Source organism: Brachyhypopomus gauderio, chromosome 17 (genome assembly GCF_052324685.1).
Source record: "Brachyhypopomus gauderio isolate BG-103 chromosome 17, BGAUD_0.2, whole genome shotgun sequence".
Classification (NCBI taxonomy): domain Eukaryota; kingdom Metazoa; phylum Chordata; class Actinopteri; order Gymnotiformes; family Hypopomidae; genus Brachyhypopomus; species Brachyhypopomus gauderio.
In genome coordinates, this window is record NC_135227.1 from 20314471 (window position 1) to 20334573 (window position 20103).

The 20103-nt window shown below is 45.0% G+C and overlaps 1 protein-coding gene across 2 annotated transcripts in view; it reads right to left on the reverse strand.

Annotated features, from left to right (window-relative positions):
- Positions 1–20103, reverse strand: part of ryr2b (ryanodine receptor 2b (cardiac)) — a 75966-nt gene that overhangs the window by 44251 nt on the left and 11612 nt on the right. For both annotated transcript variants that reach the window (XM_076977592.1, XM_076977591.1), the window contains exons 17-34: positions 19655–19788; positions 18877–19118; positions 18088–18280; positions 12543–12762; positions 12099–12203; positions 11710–11813; positions 11522–11605; positions 11037–11196; positions 10622–10769; positions 10194–10402; positions 9898–10072; positions 9441–9649; positions 3173–3498; positions 2666–2780; positions 2231–2391; positions 1888–2044; positions 1679–1765; positions 127–353 (exon numbers count right to left, since the gene is read on the reverse strand). In XM_076977592.1, coding sequence (XP_076833707.1) covers positions 127–353; positions 1679–1765; positions 1888–2044; positions 2231–2391; positions 2666–2780; positions 3173–3498; positions 9441–9649; positions 9898–10072; positions 10194–10402; positions 10622–10769; positions 11037–11196; positions 11522–11605; positions 11710–11813; positions 12099–12203; positions 12543–12762; positions 18088–18280; positions 18877–19118; positions 19655–19788 — 3056 coding nt within the window. The remainder of the gene's footprint in view (positions 1–126; positions 354–1678; positions 1766–1887; positions 2045–2230; positions 2392–2665; positions 2781–3172; positions 3499–9440; positions 9650–9897; positions 10073–10193; positions 10403–10621; positions 10770–11036; positions 11197–11521; positions 11606–11709; positions 11814–12098; positions 12204–12542; positions 12763–18087; positions 18281–18876; positions 19119–19654; positions 19789–20103) is intronic.

Here is a 20103-nt window from a genome sequence, read left to right on the forward strand (position 1 = left end):
CGACTGTCCACACAAAAATGTGATAAAACCCTATAAAGCAGGAAGTGTGTGATAAGGCCCGTAAAGCAGGAGGCCCATAAGGCAGGAGGCCCATTAGGCAGGAGGCCCTAGCTCTCGCCCTCTTACCTGTCCTCTTCAGGGATGTACAAGGTCATGACCTGTAGGCTCTCTGTGCACTCTGCAGTCCAGCCACGCCCCTGCCCTATGCGGGTCAGCTCCACTCCTAAGGCCCGGTCAGGTAAACGGGTCCACCTGGCGGGGGTCAGACACTGCACAGACAGCCTGGGGGGACACTGAGGGTCCGCGTTACTCCTCTGGCTCCGAAACACACCCGCAGACAAAGGCAAGGCGCCCTGAACACAGGACACGGGAACACAGGACACGGGAACACGGGAACACAGGACTGTCATGTTTTTGAGCCATAAGTACGACTGCAGTCAGTTCTGAGAAGCCAAGGTTATAATAGTTTTGGATTTTTCATTATAGTTTAGTTTTTATTTAATTGTGACTTTTCTAATTCAGTTAGTTTTAATTCGTTTTTAGAACATATTTGCTAGTTTCTGTTAGTTTAAATTTTTTGTAGTTTAGTTTTCATTAGCTCTAGCATTAGTTTTAGTTTTTTATACTTTGGGTTATTTGTCAGATGCAGGATTCAAAAAGTTCAAAGTAAATATTGTGTAATAAAATCTCATCAAAAACACCATTAAAAAAATGCATTCAATTACTGTTGAACAACCAACAGTCCACAAGATAGAAGCCTTAAGTGCAAAATGTGTAATATTGCTGCTGAAAATTGCCAGACTAAGGACAGACACAAACATAGGAGCGTAACCCTATTTTGGTTCATGTGAAAAGCCAAACTTTTTGAAGGCAATCGAGTCACACAGTCATGTTGACATCCAGTCTCAACACATTACCTAGTGCATCCACCCACTTGTTTTCCTACATTTTAACTAACCATCAGCTATTTGATCACTGATGAAAACGGTCCATTATGGTTGTCTCCTTCCCGGTGCTACACAGCCGGGATGTTACTTCTCTACTCAGAGAGGCAGCTTGTCAAGGTACTTGCAGTTAGCCCTCTTGTGTGAGCTTTGAGATTCGTGGGGTTTTTCCTCTTAAGAACTACTCCATATATTTTATCACCTGTTTCTACTACAAGACATGAAGTTTTCTCGTAGTCATATAAAAAACTTTTGTTGTCGTAATTTTGCAGGCTAGCGTGGCGAGCAGGAGCTCTAAACAAGAGACTTGATGGACCATGAGGTGCCGTACGCTTCTACCAGCCAATATAAAACTTCTAGTAAAAAAAATCAATTTCATATCAGTCCACAAGACTTATAAATAAATTGACAAACACGAAAACGAAGGGTATCCTATCTATAATTTCAGAATGTTTTAGTTTTCTAAACATGTAATATAGTTACAGTTAGTTATTATTTTTTCTTTTAATTACCGTTATTTATTTCAGTTAACGAAAATGTTTTTTCAATATCAGTTTTTGTTTTTTTGTTCATTTTCATTAACGATTACAACCTTGTGAGGAGCATGTGTGCCCTGCACTGATGGAGCTGCTCACTCTTCTGACAGAACTCAAGCAGTGAGGAGTCTGAGGTGCTAATTTCTAAATTTTAAATGTTGTGAGTTGTGTCAGAGGTAGGGTTGTGTTACTCTTTACCCGGATCCTGCCCAACTCAAACTGGAAGACTTCAGGGCTGGTGGACTTGGCAAAAGTCGCTGGGAAGAGCTTGGTGCCGGGCTCCACCTGGGGGGAGGAAAGTGCTGTGGGTGAACGTCTCGCAGAAGGGTGGATGTACAGTGAGAGAACTGCCTTTGACTGCAGAAACACTGGTGGTTATTATGAAGGAACACGGGCTGTGTGGTCACCTGGTAGATGATTCCCATCTCCCTTCCATTAGCAGTGAAGGTAAGGAGTCCAGTTTCCGTGTCAACCAGACACCCAATATCCAAGTCACTACTGCGGCTGTGAGAGAGAGTACTGCCCTCTGCTGCACATACCATGTAACAGCAACTGCGTTTAACACTAAAGGGTGCGCGCACACACACACACACACACACACACACACACACACACACACACACACACACACACACACACACACACACACACACAACCCATGTTTTAATTAAGCAGATATATAGCAGTAAGTTTAAAATGTGTTACTCTTTGTGGCAAAACCATGCTATCATAGAATGTGATGTCACTAACCTGCTATGAACTTTACCCCACTCATCTCCGAGTGTGACCGTCACCATACATGGTCTCTCCGGGTCAAAGGTCATGTCTTGAGGGTAGAAGTTTGAGGTCACCCAGCCGACCCACACACAGGAAGGGTCCTGGCCACATAGAACTTTCACAGAAAAGTAGTACTGCAGAGACAGTCAGAGAGAGAGAGAAGAGGAAGAGAGTATGAAGGAAAATAAGTAAAACGGGAAGAAAAGGAAAGAAGATAAGAAAGACTGTAAGAGGGTAGAGAGGGGGGTGACTCTGGTGAGTCAGCAATACTGTAATCACAACAAAATTCACAGAGTAACACCAAAATATGAAAAAATAACCACCAAATTAGTAAGCAGCACCCAGTCTTATATTGATTACCTAACCATTTTTTTCAATGTTAGCACAGTTTTAAACATAAGCTCTCACCTTAGTGGAGTGGGTCAGGTGACTGCAGTCATCCCTCTCGACTGCTAGGACCTCCTCCAGAAGCCGGGCTGAAGAGCCACTTGTGGTCAACTCTGGTTTCTTCTTCAGAAGGAACCTGCAGAGCATCACACAACCCTAAAACCAGACCCTACATCACAGTGTCAAACCTTCATAATGCTCTTCTGCTTTCATTTTTTGCTAGCTCAAAACTGATTGATAAAAACCTGTTCTAGCCTCCAAAATTAAGCTTTCTTGCAGGTCTTATTTACTGTCATTTATGAACAATATTTTTGCCCAGTGTGAAGTGGAGTTCCACACGGATCCAGTGTGGGTCCAGCTTTTGTTTCAAAATAGCAGCGTTCTTTACTGAAAAGTAAGCACAATAAGCAACTAACTGTCTGGATTAGCTGTGACACGCTTTTAACCAAAATTGCCCACTCAGACAGGCTTATTCTGTATAAATCTAAGGAGAACTTGCTCAAGCTGCACGTTTCATGCAGAACTGACCGTTGTTTTAGCCGGGAGGGCTTCTCTTGGTTCTGGTCCTTATGGTTGTTCAGCTCGTCCCTGCTGCCTGTGTGTCTGTGAGCCGACTTCATTAGCATCTCAAAGTCAGAGTTCACCTCCCCTTCCTCTGGCTCTCTGACAGGGCATGGCACACTGGTGTTGTGAACAGCACCCTCTGCAGGTTTGGAGAACACCTGTGCACACTCTATGGGCATGCTCAGGCGGTAGAACTCCACCTCGGGTGTGTCTCTGTGTGTTAACCCCATGGCCCTCTTGGTGACCTTCAAAGCTGGAGGATGATCTACATTTCCATCTATTCGAGTTACCTGGGAGAAAAAGTAAAAAAAAACGCATCATTAACACCAAGATGGGGGTTTGGTTTTTGCTGCAGAAATATAGGGTTCTAAACACAAACCAAATAGAGAAAAATAAAAACAATCCTAGATTTCTTTTTAATACTATTTCTAAACTTACAAAAAATCAAGCAGGCACAGAACCTCAGATTCCAGTAAACCTCACTAGTAATGTATTTATAGATTTCTTTGATAATAAAATAGAGAATATTAGACAAAATATACAACCCTTTATTAACAATACAACTGGTATGTCATCTGGTTTGGTTGATATTGATTTAAATTACATACCGGGAGAAAAACTTGATGCTTTTCATCCACTCAAAATTTGAGAAAATAATTTCTTCCTTAAATTGTACTACCTGCACACTAGACTCAGTTCCCTCAAAGTTATTAAAAGAGGTATTACCAGCTGTAACTGAACCTCTTCTAACTATAGTTAACTCATCCATTACAATAGGTCACATGCCCAAATCATGTAAATTAGCAATTATCAAACCTCTGATCAAGAAACCAAATCTTGATCCGACTGTGCTATCTAATTATAGACCCATTTCAAACACATCATTTATATCTAAGATCATAGAAAAACCTGTTGCCCAGCAATTATGCCTATATCTGCATAGGAATAACATATTTGAAAAGTTCCAATCTGGAAAAAAAAAAAAAAAAAAAAAAAAAAAAAAAAAAAAAAAAAAAAAAGAAAAGTTCCAATCTGGTTTTAGGCCCCATCACAGTACTGAAACAGCATTAGTTAAAGTAACAAATGATCTCCTCCTTGCATCAGATCAAGGCTATGTATCACTGTTAGTGCTTCTTGATCTTAGTGCAGCTTTCGACACAATTGATCATAGGATCTTGCTAGAAAGGTTAGAACGCTGGGTTGGAGTCTCAGGCACAGCCCTTTCATGGTTTCAGTCTTACTTAACAAATCGCTATCAGTTTGTAGAGCTTAATAATATTTCATCCAAACGTACAATGGTTAAATATGGGGTCCCGCAAGGCTCCATCTTAGGACCACTATTATTTACATTATATATGCTACCATTGGGCACAGTTATAAACAAACATGGTGTCAATTTTCACTGCTATGCGGATGACACTCAACTTTACATATCAGCCAAACCCGATGACAAACTCAGTTTAGGAAAAATTGAGGCCTGTGTAAGAGATATTAAATGCTGGATGTCTCTAAACTTCCTACAATTAAATGAGGACAAAACAGAAGCTCTCCTTGTGGGCCCTAAGGCCGCAAGACAGAAAATTCCAAATTTAATGCTTAATCTTGCAGACTATCCCATTACACCTGGCACAGTAGCCAAAAACCTAGGCGTCATACTCGACTCCGACCTATCATTTGATAAATATATAGATAATACTACTAGGATAGCTTTTCTACATCTCTGCAACATTGCCAAATTAAGAAATGCATTATCACAGGATGATGCAGAAAAAATGGTGCACGCCTTTGTTAGCTCTAGACTAGACTACTGCAATTCACTACTGTCAGGATGTTCAAATAGGAATCTAAATAAACTTCAAATAGTTCAAAATGCCGCAGCTAGAGTTCTGACTAGAACTAGAAAATTTCAGCATATTAGACCAGTCCTATCAGCCCTGCATTGGCTCCCAGTTAAATTTCGTATTGATTTTAAAATTCTATTATTAGCATATAAAGCACTACACGGGCTTGCTCCTGAATACCTCCAGGAACTTATTTCCTACTATGAACCCCCACATCCACTAAGATCACAGGGTGCTGGTCTGTTATTAGTTCCACAAATTAACAAGGTAACAGCAGGGGGAAGACCCTTTTCTTATAAGGCCCCCCAGCTTTGGAATAATCTTCCTAAATGTGTCCGGGACTCTGACACAGTCACAATATTTAAATCTAGGTTGAAAACCCACTTATTTAGTCTAGCGTTTGATAATTAATATCCCCCTTAGATAAAGGTACAGATCCAGGGGTTCATAGACGAAGGGTTTTATGGTAGACTGGGGTGCTGGTGCTGTCATCCTGTCACTGCTCGTGGTCACTCAAGTTTGTTGACAGTGCAGTGGACGGATGCCATTGTCTCAGAATGCCCCCAAGCCTATGTTACCTTCTGGTTCTGCCTTTTTTAGCTAGGCTGTAATAATTTAACTTAGTGCCGGAGTTGCTGCCACACTCCAGAAATGTTTATAATTTTACCTGTCCTGTATATGTCCTCATACAGAGCTAATTTTCCCTGTTTCATTTCTCCACATGGCTGCCCGCCTGCTTGAGGAATAATGAGATGAGGAGAGACAAGCGATCCATCCTGGGCCGGCCACCTCCTACCTAACCGGATGCCTACACCATGATGGACATTATTACATCTTTTATATTCTGTCTAAATGGACATTATTGCATCTTTTACATTCTGTCTACATTCTGTCTATATTGTTGTTGTTGTCATGGTGACAACAACTGTTGTAAAAAGCGCTTTATAAATAAAATTTGATTGATTGATTGATTGATTGATTGATTGAAATACATAACACAGAAGTGTTTTGGACATAGAAGAACATCATGTAAGATAAAGCATCACATTCATCATTTTATGACATTAATAAGTGACCATACATAATGATATGTGATATCCCAGCCTTCTTGCAGTCCTTGGAGGGGATACTGGAAGGTGCCCCTTCTGGGGATTGCATTGTTCTGCTGGGGGACTTCAATGCAAACGTGGGCAATGACAGTAGGACTTGGAAGGGTGTGATTGGGAGGAATGGCCTCTCCGATCTGAACCCAAGTAGTGTTCTGTTATTGGACTTCGGTGCTCATCATAGTCTGTCCATAACGAACACCATGTTCGAGTACAGAGGTGTTCATAAGTGCACATGGCACCAGGACACCTTAGGTCGCAGTTCAATTTTGTAATCGTGTCGTCAGACTTGCGACCGTGTGTCTTGGACACTCGGGTAAAGAAAGGAGCTGAGCTGTCAACCGTTCATAACCTAGTGGCGAGTTGGATCAGATGGCGGGCAAGGATGCCGGACAGACCTGGAAGACCCAAACATATTGTGAGGGTTTACTGGGAACGTCTGGCAGAGGAACCTGTATGAAAGGTCTTTAACTCCCATATCCAGCAGAGCTTTGATTGCATCCCGAGGAAGGCTGGTTACATTGAGTCCGAGTGGGCTTTGTTCTGTGCCTCCATTGTCAATGTGGCACACCAGAGCTGTGGCCACAAGGTTGTCAGTGCCTGTTGTGGCGGCAATCCCTGAACCCGGTGGTGGATAGCTCAGGTAAGGGAGGCCATCATGCTGACGAAAGAGTCCTATCAGGCCTGGTTGGCTTGTGGGTGGTACAGGAGGGCCAAGCGGTTTGTGGCTTTGTCTGTCGCAGAAGCTACAACTTGGGTGTGGGAAGAGTTCGGTGAGACCATGGAAAGCGATTTTCAATCATCTCCGAGAATATTCTGGCAAACTGTCAGGCAACTCAGGAGGGGAAAGCGGTTCCCAACCAACACTGTATACATCAATTGGGGATGTCATTAGGCGGTGGAAGGAATACTTCAACGATCTTCTCAATCCCACCATCGCACCTTCCACAGAGGAAGCAGAGCTGGAGGACTTGGATGGAGGTTTGCCCATCACTTAGGCTGAGGTGACCAGGGCAGTTGTGAAACTTTATGGCAGGGGTGGACAAGATTCGCCATGAGTTCCTTAAGGCTCTGGACTGTCCTGGCTGACACGTCTTTTCAAAATCGCATATACATCGTGGGGCAGTGTCTTTGGACTGGCAAACCAGGGTGGTGGTTCCCCTTTTTAAAAAAGAGGATCAGAGGGTGTGCTCCAACTATTGGGGTATCACACTCCTCACCCTCCCTGGTAAGGTCTATGCAGGGGTTCTGGAGAAGAGAGTCTGGTTGCTAGTCGAGTCTCAGTTACAAGAGGAACAATGTGGGTTCCGTCCTGGTCGTGGAACACTGGACCAGCTTTTTATCCATGCGAGGGTCCTAGAGGGTGCATGGGAGTTTGCTCAACCAGTCCACATGTGCTATGTGGATTTGGAGAAGGCATTCAACTGTGTTCCTCTGGGATTCCTCTGGGGGGTGCTCCAGGAGTATAGGGTATGGGGCCTACTGCTACAGGTTATCCAGTCCCTGTACGAATGGAGCAGGAGCTTAGTTGGCATGGCCGGCAGTAAGTCAGACTGGTTCCTGGTGGGAGTTGGACTCCGGCAGGGCTGCAAACATGTAAGCAAGCACACTTTGCAGCCAAGTGCGAGATGGCCGGGATGAGAATCAGCACCTCTAAAACTGAGACCATGGTACTCACTCGTACAAGGGTGGAGTGTCCTCTCGGGGTGGGAATGAGTCCTTGCCTCAACTGGAAGAGTTTAAGTATCTCGGGTTCTTGTTCACAAGTGAGGGAACAAGGGAACGAGAGATTGACAGGTGGATTGGTGCTGTGGCTGCAGTATTGTGGATGCTGTACCGGACCGTTGTGGTGAAGAGGGAGCTGACTGAAAAAGCATCGATTTACTGGTCAATCTACCTTCCGACTCTTACCTATGGGTAGTGCTCTGGGTAGTGACTCAAAAAATAAGATTGCGAATACAAGCAGTTAAAATGAGTTTTCTCCACAGGGTATCTGGGCTCTGCCTTAGAGATAAGGTATGGAGCACGGTCATCCGGGAGAGGCTCGGAGTAGAGTCGCTGCTCTTCCACGTAGAGAGAAGCCAGTTGAGGTGGTTAGGGCATCTGGTCCGGATGCCACCTGGGAGCCTCCCTAGGGAGGTGCTCCAGGAATGTCTAACTGGGAGGAGACCCCAGGGAAGACCCAGGACACGCTGGAGAGATTATATTTACATTTACATTTATGGCATTTGGCAGACGCCCTTATTCAGAGCGACTTACATTTTTATCTCATTTTTATACAAGTGAGCAATTGAGGGTTAAGGGCCTTGCTCAGGAGCACCTCAGTCATGGCCTCAGGTCTGGGGATCGTACCTGCGACCCTCTGGTCACAAGACCAGTTCCCTAACCACCAGGCCATGACTGCCCTTATATCTCATTGCCGTAATCAGCAATGATCCGTTTCATCTGTCTGAAGGCTTCTTAAGTAAGCTTTGGGAAACGGATCACTGCTGATTCGTTCGGTTATGCCCTCACGCTATCAGCCTGCTCCTTCATTCCCCGAAGTTGCATTCCAAGCTCCAAAGTGTCTCGTCACCGCTCTCTATCTTCTCCTTTTCTTCTTCAAGGTTCTCTCTCCTGCGTCGCTCCCTGACCTACCTCAAGTTTTCACAAGCCTGTTACTGTCTATTTTTTGTCTTTATTTTGGGAAGGGTTTTGTTTTATTGCGGCGTTTTCTGCCTGCTGGCCAGTCACCTCCCCTGGCATCTTTAGTTATGTTTGTTGTTTTGTTTCTTTCTCCTGTCTCCTTATGGTTGAGCATTTATTTTTCCATGTGGAGTTTTCCGCATTGGTTTTTGTTTATTGTTTTACCATGCTCTCACGGCTTTCATTTATTCTCTTTTCACACGTTGAGTCTTCCGCATTGGGTTTTGTTTTACCGTGGTCTCACGGCTTTCATTAATTTCCTTTCACGCGTTGAGTATTCTGCATTGCTTTTGTTTATTATATTGGGGTTGTGTTTCGTGTTTAACTCTCGCACTTGCGTTCTGTTTGGACAAATGCAGTTGTGCTGTTAAATGGCACTTGGGTCCACCATTCACACTATCACGCTATGCAGTGAGTACCTCCCTGTACTCCCGCGTTACAGAACGCCTCTGTATCCCCCCAGAAGAGCTAGAAGAGGTGGCTGGAGAGAGGGAAACCTGGGCCTCTTTGCTTAGGCTACTGTCCCCGTGACCCACATAAGCGGATGACGATGGATGGATGGATGGATGGATGTCGATGGTTAAATGTAATGTGGTTTACCTGCAGGTGAGGGTGGTTCTGCGGCACAGGTAGGAAGAGCGGACTTCTCCAGCTCACCCAGAGCGGCAGGTCTCGGCTCATGTTGAGAGCAAAGGGCTGGTAGCCCTCCTGGAACCCACAGGCACTGAAGAACCGCAGACTGCTGACCTGGGCCCCCAGATTCAGACGCCCCACCTGGTTCATGCCCAAACCACACACAGGGACGAAGCCTGCACCGCAACAACATACATGTTAGCAAAAAAAACCCTTTATTTCTTCAGGAATTCAAATTAGATTTTTTATATTTAAATAATTACATTATTACGTGAACAACTGCTCTATCCATAATCCATAATAGTATCACACAACCACATTTTAAAGCACAAACCACTTTAGATGTCAGAGCTTAAGCCGTCACTAGAAACAGTAAGTTTATTACACAATCTCTAATTTATGATATTACTATGGATAAACTCACCACCAGATGCCCTGAAATCTCTCTCAGCAATCTCAGAGCTGTAGGTGTTCAATAGTAGTTCCCCATTTAGAGTGACCATCATGATCCTTTGAGTCAGATCCAACAAACATCCAATCACATCCCCCTTCTTCCACGGCCTGCCCAATCGCATGACACTGCCATGACACCACTGGCCCTATAAGGGATTGGATAACAGTTGATTAACAGTTAATTGTCAGAATATAGTTGCCCAGGTTTGCCATGATTGCCCTTTGTAGAAGTTTTGTTACGTTGACTCCACTTATTTGATAAAATACCTTTAATCCATCAAACACAAAGGCCTGGCCATCTGACCCCAACTCCACCTCTGCTTTACTTCCGGGTCGAGCCCAGCCCACTCTCATCTCTCCATCAGTCACTGCCTCAAACTCGAAATACCATTTCCCATCATGCACTGCGAAAGGGCACTCCACGCGGAAGACGCGGAACCTCTCTCCACCAGCTGCTTTGACTTTAGGGGCAAGGACTACAACATAAACAATATCACGTCATTATTAGTCACATTGGAATGTCTTCCTGTTATACGCCGAGCTAGTAAACCAACTTTGTGAAGTTCATCACACCCCATGCTGACACGTGCCTCTGTTTTCTACATTTCTACAGGGCGCTAACACAGGCCTTTTAACCTTTCACACGTCACTTGTGTGACTACTGTTGCGCTTGTCGGCATGGTAACGAGACTCACGGGGCTGCTGTTCCGGGGGTTCAATGGTGTATCCGAGGGCGAGCAGCGTTCCCACGGCGTTCCTCACCGCATCTTTCCAGAGACGCCTGGTCCTCTCCTCCAGCACAGAGAAGGGCACCAGCTCCGGACTCCTCTTCCCCTTCACGTCCTACGACACACACACACACACACACACACACACGCACGCAACAGTATTAGCATCTACACTGGCATTATAATATGTGAAAAACCTAGTTACAAAGTTATTCTTTAATCTACATCTTAACATTTCTCAAACCACCAGAACGTCATTGTTTTATTTTTTTGTTTTAGCTCCCAGCAAATCTGAGTCATCAGTTTCATCAAGTGAAGCAGGTGTACCAGGTGACCATTAAGGTCAGCAGGTCAGGCAGAGGTTTCCACTCATGAACTCCACCTGCTGTGGTGCGTAGCTCCAGCCCTGTCTGAGGCGATCTTGGGCCCACATGCTGTGCTCACTCTCCGCCAGCGCCTCCACCAGTGCCTCCTGGGTGGTGGTCAGACGCACGTGTGACTGGTCCACTGGAGCAGGCCTGCTGCCATTCCACAGTTCATACCTGCACGGGAGACATTGGTGAGACATTGGCGAGACATGGCTGAGACATTGGTGAGAGCACCTCGGGTCCAGAGGTGTTCCCAAAACTTTTAATGCCTCTGTGCTCCCAGTGCAGTTTCTCCCACTGATAAATAAGTCAAAAATGTATGTAAAATACAGGCATTTTACTTTGACATATTACCTTAAAACAGCTCAGTCTTATCACGTTATAATGAAAACTGTCCTGTAGGTAACTTAGGTAAGTTATTTGGTATTTGGCATTTAGAGAGGAAAACAAGGGAACATGTCAGAGAATATTTTGTAAAAGCGTGTCGTTTTATACAGACTTGTTTGAGAGCTGGACATAGTTCACATTCTCCTCTGCGTAGTCTTCAGACAGTCCAATATGAGCACCAAGAGCCAGAAGGGTTCTACAAAAACACAGACCATCCCAGAGGGTTCAATCAACAAGCTATTCAGAGCACAGGTGTTCATGAGTCTGTCCCGGATGACACGCGGCAGAGCAGCATAGCACCTGAGCGTGTGATCTGCAGCCTGCTGGGGCTTGTGTTTCTCCGGATCAGGAAGCTTAGAGAACTGGACCAGCCCTGGGTGGACTCGTTTTATGTCATCTCTCACCTGCAAGACACACTTAAGGTTCTCATGGAAACCAAATAATTGATCAACACAGATGGTTTGGCAGGTGAATCATTTACATTTACGGCATTTAGCAGACGCACTTATATGGAGCAACTTACAAAAGTGCTTCATCACTCTGCAGTTTTCCACTACAGCGCTCATTTGACATGTTAAGAAGCTGAAGGTCACTGATGACCTGATTCGGGTGATTGGTCATCGCTAAACTGAGCAGTCGGTCTGTGGGCGAGTGTGTGGTCAACCAGATCTCACAGGCATTTCACTCACGCTTCCGTGTGTCCAGCCCTGCTCGATCTGATCAACCAGCCAGAGCTCATGAAGGTTCTCAGCCAGCCTCTCCCTGATCAGCTCAACCTGTGGAGGGAGGAGCACCTGAGGGAGAGAGGCAGAAGGAGCGGGTGAGGGTGTAGAGCACAGACTCATGCCTCCACCTCTGTGCAGCTGTGCTGAATTACAAACACACAGTAGAGTTCTGTGGTTTAGTTTGTAGTATAGGTAAACTACAAAAGGAAGGCAGAAATACAGGAACTTTACTATCAAATCTTTAATTCTGTCAAACAGTCCTGCTCCAATCATGTTCAACCTCAACCACAAATCTTTGTTTTTTACTTTAAAATTATTGTTTTGGATATTTCAAAGCTGAAAATATAATACGTCTTGTAAACTGTGACAATATTGAATGTGAAATGTCATTAGGATGCTGCGATGTACCTGACTGGTGTCCATGGGCGTGGGGATAAACATCACTGGGCCAGCGGGAGCAGCAGGGCCCAAAAGGTCACGCTGGCCATCAGGGTGACCTCGGATGAAGTTCTCACACGTCTCGAGCGTACAGCGCTCCCTGGGGAGCAAGGCTTCTGAACACGGGGAGAACCCTGCAGGAGGCAGGAACTTGAACTCCCCCTGTCCACCTCCAAACAGTAGACGCACCCTACGGTGAAGCAACCAGACAAATCACCATCAGACAATCACCACAACACCATCAGACTGTAACGCGCTGGGTATGGGGACGTACTCACCACGTGTAAAAACTGAGAAAGAGGAGTACCCAAGCGACAACGATGATATATGTCAGCGCGAGAGTACAGCAAGCACACACCGTGTAAAGCAAGCACACACACCGTGGCAAAAACACCAAAACAAATGCGACACAGAAAACTCAACACAAATTAACGTGGAAATCTCAGATTTCACGTTCTTAGTCCTGGGACTATAAGAGAGAGTGAAATCAAACCGCCCAAAGAATAAGGACCATCTAGCCTGCCTGGGGTTAAGGCGTTTGGCCTGCTGGAGGTAGGCCAAGTTCTTGTGATCTGTTCAAACTAGGAACGGATGTCTGGCCCCCTCCAGCCAGTGCCTCCACTCCTCAAGCGCCAACTTGACAGCTAGCAGTTCCTTGTCACCCACGTCATAATTGTGCTCAGTGGTAGTCGTACAGTGAGAAAAATAGGCACAGGGATGGAGTGTCTAAGGGGTACCTGTTCTCTGAGAGAGAATGCCACCAACACCATAATTGGAGGGGTCAACCTCTACGATGAAGGGGAGGTCAGGATCAGGCATGCATAAAATGGGTTCAGATGTGAACTGTTTTTAGAGGTTATCAAAGGACCGCTCAGCCTCAGGAGACCAGACGAAAGGACCAGGAGTTTTCTTGGTAAGGGCTATAAGGGGAGCTGCCAGGGTACTGAACCCCTTAATAAATAATAAATGTTGAGACAGAGACAGAGAGAGGTAGGAGTAGGACATTGAGCCACTGCCTGGATTTTAGATGGGTCCATAGCCAAAGTATTCTGGGCTATACGATACCCTCAAAATCCTACTTTCTAGCAGGAGCTGAATTATCCGTCGTACATGTTTAATGTGTTCAGCTTCGGTACGGCTATAAATGAGGGTGTCATCAAGGTAAACGAAAGCATACAGTGGGGAAAATAAGTATTTAGTCAGTCACCAATTGTGCAAGTTCTCCCACTTAAAAAGATGAGAGAGGCCTGTAATTGACATCATAGGTAGACCTCAACTATGAGAGACAAAATGTGAAAAAAAAATCGAGAAAATCAATTGTCTGACTTTTAAAGAATTTATTTGCAAATAATGGTGGAAAATAAGTATTTGGTCACCTACAAACAAGCAAGATATCTGGCTGTCACAGACCTGTAACTTCTTTTTTAAGAGGCTCCTCTTTCCCCCACTCATTACCTGTATTAATGGCACCTGTTTGAAGTCGTTAACAGTATAACAACCTCAAACATTCACACTCCAAACTCCACTAAGGTGAAGACGAAAGAGCTGTCGGAGGACACCAGAAACCGAATTGTAGACCTGCACCAGGCTGGGAAGACTGAATCTGCAATAGGCAAGCAGCTTGGTGTGAAGAAATCTACTGTGGGAGCAATAATCAGAAAATGGAAGACCTACAAGACCACTACTAATCTCCCTCGATCTGGGGCTCCACGCAAGATCTCAGCCCATGGGGTCAAAATGATCACAAGAACGGTGAGGAAAAATCCCAGAACCACAAGGGGGGATCTAGTGAATGACCTGCAGAAAGCTGGGACCAACGTTACAAAGGCTACCATCAGCAACACACTACGATGCCAGGGACTCAGATCTTGCAGTGCCAGACGTATCCCCCTGCTTAAGCCAGTCCATATCCAGGCACGTCTGAAGTTTGCTAGAGAGCATTTGGATGTTCCAGAAGAGTATTGGGAGAATGTCATATGGTCAGATGAAACCAAAGTAGAACTATTTGGTAAAAACTATTTGGTGTTTGGAGGACAGTGAATGCTGAGTTGCATCCAAAGAACACCATACCAACTGTCAAGCATGGGGGTGGCAACATCATGCTTTGGGGCTGTTTCTCTGCAAAGGGACCAGGACGACTGGTCCGTGTACATGAAAGAATGAATGGGGTCATGTATTGTGAGATTTTGGGTGCAAACCTCCTTCCATCAGCAAGGGCAATGAAGATGAAACGTGGCTGGGTCTTTCAGCATGACAATGATTCCAAGCACACTGCCAGGGCAACAAAGGAGTGGCTTCGTAAGAAACATTTCAAAGTCCTGGAGTGGCCTAGCCAGTCTCCCGATCTCAACCCCATTGAAAACCTTTGGAGGGAGTTAAAAGTCTGTGTTGCCCGCCGACAGCCCCAAAACATCACTGCTCTAGAGGAGATCTGCATGGAGGAATGGGCCAACATACCAGCAACAGTGTGTGCCATCCTTGTGAAGACTTACAGAAACGTTTGACCTCTGTCATTGCCAACAGAGGATATACAACAAAGTATTGAGATGAACTTTTGTTATTGACCAAATACTTATTTTCCACCATTATTTGCAAATAAATTCTTTAAAAGTCAGACAAAATGATTCTCAATTTTTTTTTCACATTTTGTCTCTCATAGTTGAGGTCTACCTATGATGTCAATTACCAGCCTCTCATCTTTTTAAGTGGGAGAACTTGCACAATTGGTGACTGACTAAATACTTATTTTCCCCACTGTATCTGTCAAGTGCCTCTCTTAGCACTTCATTAATGAATTGTTGGAATACCGCCGAAGCATTCATGAGGCCGAATGGCATAACCAGGTACTTGTAGTGACCCAAAGGCGTGATGAAGGCAGTCTTCCATTCATCGCCCTCACGGACTTTAACCAGGTTGTAGGCACTCCGGAGGTCCAGCTTGGTGAAAATGGTGGCCTGTTGGAGTGCCTCAAATGCAGTGGCCATGAGGGGTAAAGGATGACGGTCCTTTATGGTTACCTTATTGAGGCCCCGGTAATCAATACATGGCCTTAACCCCCGGTCTTTCTTCCCAACAAAAAAGAAACCTTCTCCAGCAGGGGACGTGGAAGGCCTGAGGCCAGAGCCTCACAGATATACTTTTCCATGGCCTTACGTTCCGGAGCGGCTAAAGAAAAGAGACGGCCCCTAGGAGGACTGGAATTGGGAAGCAGATGGCCATGTCATATGACCTGTGAGGGGGAAGGAAGCTAGCCTTTTCTTTACTAAATACCTCTCTGAGGTCGTGGTACTCAGAAGGAACCTTGGTCAGATCTACTGAGTCGGGGTAGCGGTTGGCAGGGGATTCCAGATGCAGGTTTCCCTACACACGGATCCCCAATTACGCACAGTACAAGAGAGCCAGTCAACTTCAGGGTTGTAGCGCTGTAGCCAAGGAAACCCCAGTATGAGGCGCATTTGAGGGGCGCTGATAACCAAGCATAATTTGTTCTTTATGACCCTCTATGTCCATGTTGATAGGTATGGTTTGCCTACCTACTTCTCCTGAGGTTAAAGTGCGTCTGTCCACAGCGGCCACAGTGAGGGGTTTGTCAAGATCGACCAGGAGTATATCTAGCTGTTTGACCAGTGAGGTATCAATAAAACTGATGGCGGCGCCAGAATTCTTCGGAACCCCGCCAGGTAAATGACACGTGGAAGTAGAGTCCATTACTAGGGGGACTTGAAACTGGGCCTGCCAGAGCCTCCTTATTTACTGGCGGACTAGTCCTTTTCCCCTGTAATTCAGGGCATTGAGTACGCTGATGCCCTTCACCATCACAGTAGAGGCATCTGCCTTCTTGGAGACAAGACTGTCTCCCTTGACGAGACAGGTGGGTGTGACCTAGTTGCATTGGTTGTGAATCATTAGGAGCTTCTTGCGTTTCAGCAGTATGCTTAACTTCTACTGCAGGTGTAACGTCACGTTGAGGCAGCCTTCTGACCTGTTTGCGTTCACGTCAGCGATTTTCTAGGCGCACTGTGAACGCGATTAAGGTATCTAGGTCGGCTGGGGGGTTGCAGAGAGCTAATTAATCCTTGAGCACTTCTGAAAAACCCTCTTGATAAATAGCCTCCCGAGTAACAAGCAGGAGAAGGGAGAGCAGATTTGCGGTGAGACGCAACAGCAGGTGTTTCAACTGGCTTTGCAAGGGGTGTGGAACAGGGGTTGAACTGGCTAATGTCTGTTTAGCTGCAGTGACGTTGCTGAGTTGCAATAGTATCTGATCATGGCTGCCTAGCAGTTGTCCCTGATTAGTAAGTGCAGCCCTGAGTTCTGCTACCTAACATGGACCCAGCCACAACTCGTTATGTTGAATCGTTCTGTAACACGGTGGATATGGGGACGTTCTCACCACGTGTAAAAACTGAGACAGCGATGATATAAGTCAGCGCAAGAGTAAAGCAAGCACACACACTGTGGCAAAACACCAACACAAATCAACCCAGAAATCTCCAACGCGTGCAAAGCAAAACTCAACCGTAGAGAGACGGGAGAAAAATGACAAAGGCAACTCAAAAGACGTGGAAAAATTTAACGGGTAAAAAACAAAACTAAGGATGCTAGGGGAAGTAAATGGCAACAGGGGAAATGCCACAACAAACCTTCCCAAAAACAAAGGTATAACATCTAGGAAGTAAAACAGGTGGAAGAAAACTTGAAATGGGCCAGGGAACGGTGCAGGAGATAGAGCCTTGAATAAGTGACAGTATGATAACAGGGAGCAAAAGAGAGAGAAAGGTGGGGAGACATCTTTTAACAAAACGCAACGGTAGAGAAAGCAAAGAAGGGCTGAAAGCGTACTGGCATGACCAAAATGATTCAGCAGTGATCCGTCACAACAAACTTCCTTAAGTAACCAGGATGACAGGTGTGACGGATCACTGCTGATTACATTTACTCCGCCTAGTGCCGGCTCGTCAGCAATCACCACAACATCAACCACAACAACACCATCAGACAATCACCACAACACCATCAGACACAATCAGACCAAACCCCCCACCACAGCACAACACAATACAGCGGTGGAGAATGGAAACAAAACAAAAAGAAGAGTCATACGAGGGGACTAAGGAGACTAGACAACCATGACAACATGACACCATGAAGGGGACAGAAACCATCACAACCATTGAACCATTGACAAAATAAACAGATATGAACTCACCAAGAAAAACAATTTCTTATCAGGAAGGGGGGATTGATTCCTTAAAGTCATTTGTTCTCAAACATTACGCTGATGCCTACGGGCCAGGATATTTTAGACATTCTGTAAAAATCTATTTAAACATGGTCACCTTTATGTAGGGGACTTGGTCTATGCAATATGATTTTTCATCTCATTTTAGCAATAATTCATAGAAAAAAATCACTTTCATAAATATTGTTTCCTTATTTATGGTGGTAAAATGCCTGTTAGCTCCTCAGGTGTATGATTAACAAACTAAAAAAGTAACAGACAAGACAGACCCACCTGACTCCAGCTGAGAAACTGACCACAGGGAACAGGAGTCCGCCAACACTGAAGTTCTCCAGCATGCCTTGCACAGGCTGCCCATTGACCCGGAAGGAAATACAGGGGACGCTAAGGTCAAGACAACAGCTGATGACGTCATCCTCCCTCAGCAAGCGCCGGTTGGGTGAACTGACCCTGCAGCCGACACCTCCTGTTGTGGAAAGGCGGAGCTTACAGTACTGTAGGTGATTAGCAGGTCCATCACAGAGAGAAACTGAAATAATAGTGTCACTTACGTTTTAACCCAGTCACAATTTTATGTAGCTTTTATAATGTCAGCATTTTATGTATATTGGGAAACAGTTCTAAGTGAAATGGGATCCTAGTTAGGATGGATCCAGTACATATATAAAAAGTAAAAAATAAAATTAAAAAAGTAAAACTTATATAAACAGTCAGCGATTCTTGTGTGTACTAACACCATCCACAAAAGCAAAACCACAGGTAGCCTTGCATATGAAACTCACATCAAATTGTCCTGATTACAGTTTCACAGGTATGCATTTTCTATACTGGTATATGTTCTGGTGTTTCACTGGTATATGTTTGGTTCTTTGGAGTTTCACTGGTATATGTTTCAGAGACCAGTTCTTTAAATGTTTTCTAATCAGATTTTTGCTTCTGGGCCACTTTCCAGAACTTTTTAAGCACTTTTCAAGATCATGAATTTGCATATGCCAGAAGATGATGAAGGTTCAACAATGTTCTGCCACACTTCACATCTGAACTGCTCACAGCCAGTCTGACCTGTCCACAGGTGTAGTCCATCAAATCCGTAGGAGCAGAGGTCATCTCCTACTCCATGTGACCCCCAGCCACGACCTCCTGTTGGAGAGGGGCGGTACCCTCCCGTGCAGGCCCAACCCACTCTCAGGTGAGTCGGCTCAGCTGTCAGGAACGGCTCCGCCCTCTCCACGACAACTTCGTAGTACCACTTCCTGTACTGGGCGGAGTCTTCTCCCATATAAAAGTAGATATTTGGTCGAACACTAAGATGAAACAAATGGCGATATCCTTCAGTGGGAGTTTGGCAGGTCTGACAGAAAATGCCTGTAGGAAGCGGTACCCTGACTGCTGTGGATGTGGTGAAGAGAGAGAGGAGAGAGAGAGAGAAGAGAGAGATAGATAGATAGATAGATAGATAGATAGATAGATAGATAGAGAGAGAGAGAGAGAGAGAGAGAGAGAGAGAGAGAGAGAGAGAGAGAGAGAGAGAGTTCCCTGCAGCAACAATTCTACCCCTGCTTCAGCTCTCGATGTCTCAACACATTACATGCACCAAGGGCGGTGTTACAGGGGCGGTGTTACAGGGGCGGTGTTACAAAAGTGATGAACCAGCCGACCCTCGTTTCTGTTTAGCAAAATATCATCAACACTGATGCCTGCAGGGTCACTTTAATAAAATACAGAAATCAGAGTGTCACGTATAATATCCAGAAAAAAATACCAGAAACGGAGTCAGTTTGTAAACAACATATGAGAACCATTTCAAATGGGTTTAACAGGGAAACATTTCCGTGGTTACCTTGTGACTTGATTGACTAGCCGCGTCTGCAGCAGTAAGTCTCTTTCTGTCAGCAGGGTGTCACAGATCAGATGCTGGTTAGAGCGAACCGCCATGCTATGACACACACACAGTGAGCAGAGCACATCCAGAATCTGCGCACACACACACACACACACACACACACACACACACACACACACACACACACACACACACACACACACACACACACAGGGAAGCAGACGTCAAAGGAAAGCAGACGTCAAAGGAAAGCTCTCTAAAGAAGCATGAAATGTTGATACTTTAGAATGCATATATTTACATGATTATATATTTACGTGATTATATGAAGATAAATCTGTTGCAAAACTTGGGAGCGTGAAGGAGCTGACTTGAGAACTTGTAAAACTAAATCTGTACGTGTATTTTTAATTTGAGAACTTGTAAACTAAAAATTGCACTTGTAT